The sequence below is a fragment of the Gossypium arboreum genome, chromosome 4 (genome assembly GCF_025698485.1).
Source record: "Gossypium arboreum isolate Shixiya-1 chromosome 4, ASM2569848v2, whole genome shotgun sequence".
In the NCBI taxonomy this organism is placed as follows: domain Eukaryota; kingdom Viridiplantae; phylum Streptophyta; class Magnoliopsida; order Malvales; family Malvaceae; genus Gossypium; species Gossypium arboreum.
Window position 1 is genome coordinate 100,414,367 of NC_069073.1, and position 2,642 is coordinate 100,417,008.

General features: G+C 34.1%; 1 protein-coding gene across 1 annotated transcript; it reads left to right on the forward strand.

Moving 5' to 3' along the window:
- The first annotated feature begins 320 nt into the window (after nt 1-320).
- Nucleotides 321-1,713, forward strand: LOC108460327 (NAC domain-containing protein 1-like). Its single transcript, XM_053027354.1, has 3 exons — nt 321-581; nt 702-982; nt 1,083-1,713. Exons 1-3 carry the CDS (start codon nt 377-379, stop codon nt 1,635-1,637), a joined length of 1,041 nt encoding a protein of 346 aa, XP_052883314.1. The 5' UTR covers nt 321-376; the 3' UTR covers nt 1,638-1,713.
- The last annotated feature ends 929 nt before the right edge of the window (nt 1,714-2,642 follow it).

Here is a 2,642-nt window from a genome sequence, read left to right on the forward strand (position 1 = left end):
TTTGGCATACACATTGTGACAAAACATGTCTATCCAAGAATTTCTGTTCCAAACAGGGTTCAAATATATGGACAAATCCGTAGCTTTCCAATCTCTTTCCATGAAATTTTACAAATAGGTTTTTTTAGCCATTTTTTTTTATTAATAGCCTTAAGCAACGTCCACATCTGCATGGAGATATATGTAGAGGAACCACCCTATATAATCTTTGCACGGTACTCTTCCTATATTTACAACTATTTCCATTCGATAGTATCGGTGGAGAGACCATTAATCCCTAGGGTTCTTTTTCTTTTCTTTTTTCTTTTTTTTTCTTTTTAATTTTTCATCCATTATTTGATCATCACCTCCAACTCTAAGAATAATAGTAATAATAATGTTGGGTGGCTCTTCAATGGAGGAAATACCAGCTGCTGGTAATAACTCATCAGAGATCCAGCTTCCTCCTGGTTTTAGATTCCACCCTTCTGATGAAGAGCTCATAGTTCATTACTTGAAAAACAAAGTGACTTCCAACCCTCTTCCAGCTTCTATTATAGCTGAGATTGATTTATACAAATATAATCCATGGGAGCTTCCAAGTATGTATATGCATATGTATACTAATTAGAAAGGGTTCTTGTAAACTGTACTGATTAGCTCTATCTGGTTTGTTTATTTGTGATCTATCTATCTATCTATCTATCTATCTATAGTTAAAGCTTTGTTTGGAGAAGATGAATGGTTTTTTTTCTCTCCAAGAGACCGGAAGTATCCGAACGGGGCGAGGCCTAATAGAGCGGCAGCTTCGGGGTATTGGAAGGCGACGGGGACGGATAGACCGATCCTAACGTCGTGTGGAACTAAGAGTATTGGAGTGAAGAAAGCTCTGGTATTCTACAAAGGACGTCCACCTAAAGGGACTAAGACAGAGTGGATCATGCACGAGTATAGGCTGCTTGAAACCATGATTTGGACTCCCAAACGAAAAGGATCTATGAGGGTAACAACTAAGACCATGTGGACCGTATAGCTAATTTATGTGATGAATTATGAATGATGATAATCGATTTTCTTTTCTTTTTTTTTTTTTATGTTAACAGTTAGATGATTGGGTGCTTTGTCGAGTGAGGCAAAAAGCCAGCATACAAAGGAACAGTTGGGAAGATAGAAATATTAGCAGTCATGAACCAGCTGATAGCTTCTATGTCCCCAATTCCATTGAGCCATGGCCTTCCAACACAAACCACAACGTTGATATCGGCAAAACCTACCTATTCAATGACTGCCCTATGTTGCCTTACATTTTTGCATCTCAAGACCTTCCTTGCTTTGACACAACCTCCAGCATTAGCTTCCAAAGCAGTTACAAATCTTGCACTTCCCTCCAGGAAGCCAATTCTGGCAACAACAACATGCAGATTTCATTTTCGTTCCTACAAAACCTGTTTAACCCTTTGAAAAGAGAGTCCATGGAGGAAGGTAGTTTTGTCCCAACCAGCTGTAAGAAGCTCAAGAATACTGAGAAAGATTGCAGTGAAATGAACTTTTATAGATCAAACCATTTGGAAAACAGTGATTCTAGTCCACATCAATGGAATCCAATGATGCAGTATGATCAACAACTTAATCTCCCCGATTTTACTGAAACTGACTAAAGAAAGCATGGGATTATACATATGGGGTAAAAAAAGGTGTACATAAAATTATCAATGGTTTCTATAGTTTGTTGAGGTGAAGGTGTGCAGTTAGATATACAGTAGTTTCTACTTACGGCCCGGGTGGAGATGATACATTTGTACGTAAATTACTAGGGTGATTTCGAGATCTTCATTTATGTTTATTTATTAAAAATTTCAGATTGTAATTTGTATCAATGTACATACATAGTATGACAAGTACATATGGTAAAACAATAAATGCCATACTGGCTACACCAGAGCTCAGACTAAAGCTCATGTAATTTCTATCATTGTACACACATAGTATTACAACTACATGGTTTTATTGTATCAATGTACTTCTGTTGTTCTTTTTTTTTTTTTTTTACAAAATTTAAACATTGTTACCTAAACTAAAAAAAAAAAATTCACCATTTGGAACTCCAATGCATTTGATTCCAAAGTTTTCTGGAACTGCATCTTATTTTTAGCATCATTGTCTGTTTTTATGCTCAAAAAGAGAACAACATTGAACCACAAATGTAGGGCTCGTAAATGAAACCAAAAATTCCCTTTGTTTCTAGAGAAGTTATTTTCTTAAAATATTTTAAAAACTTTTTTTTTTCAAAAAATTATATTCTCTATTTCAATAAAAACATCAACTTTTTTAAATATTTTAATTAATTAAATATTACAAAAGAAACATATTTAAAAACTTTATCAAAAGTTAAATATTTTATTCATAACAAATTTTAAAGGATAAGAGATTAAAGACGGAAACCTTTTAACCATCGATTGGGAGTACCTTTTGCCCTTTAACTTCTTATTTATTGCTTTAGATCAGCTTGTATCTATCCTTTTTACTTTGTTTCCTGTTTCTATTGAAAAATGTCTTCCCTTTATTGAATGATAAGGTTATTTCATGAAATTTGAATTAAATTATCGTTGACAAAGGGTTAATGTACATTTTAGCCCTTCACTTTGGTAATTATTCCTATTTGA

Bases quoted from the DNA above. Each gene is read 5' to 3' on its own strand.
- LOC108460327 (XM_053027354.1), top strand. From the start codon at position 377: ATGTTGGGTGGCTCTTCAATGGAGGAAATACCAGCTGCTGGTAATAAC. The intron at 582-701 runs GTATGTATATGC...CTATAGTTAAAG, and splicing joins TAATCCATGGGAGCTTCCAA to CTTTGTTTGGAGAAGATGAA. The intron at 983-1,082 runs GTAACAACTAAG...TTATGTTAACAG, and splicing joins AACGAAAAGGATCTATGAGG to TTAGATGATTGGGTGCTTTG.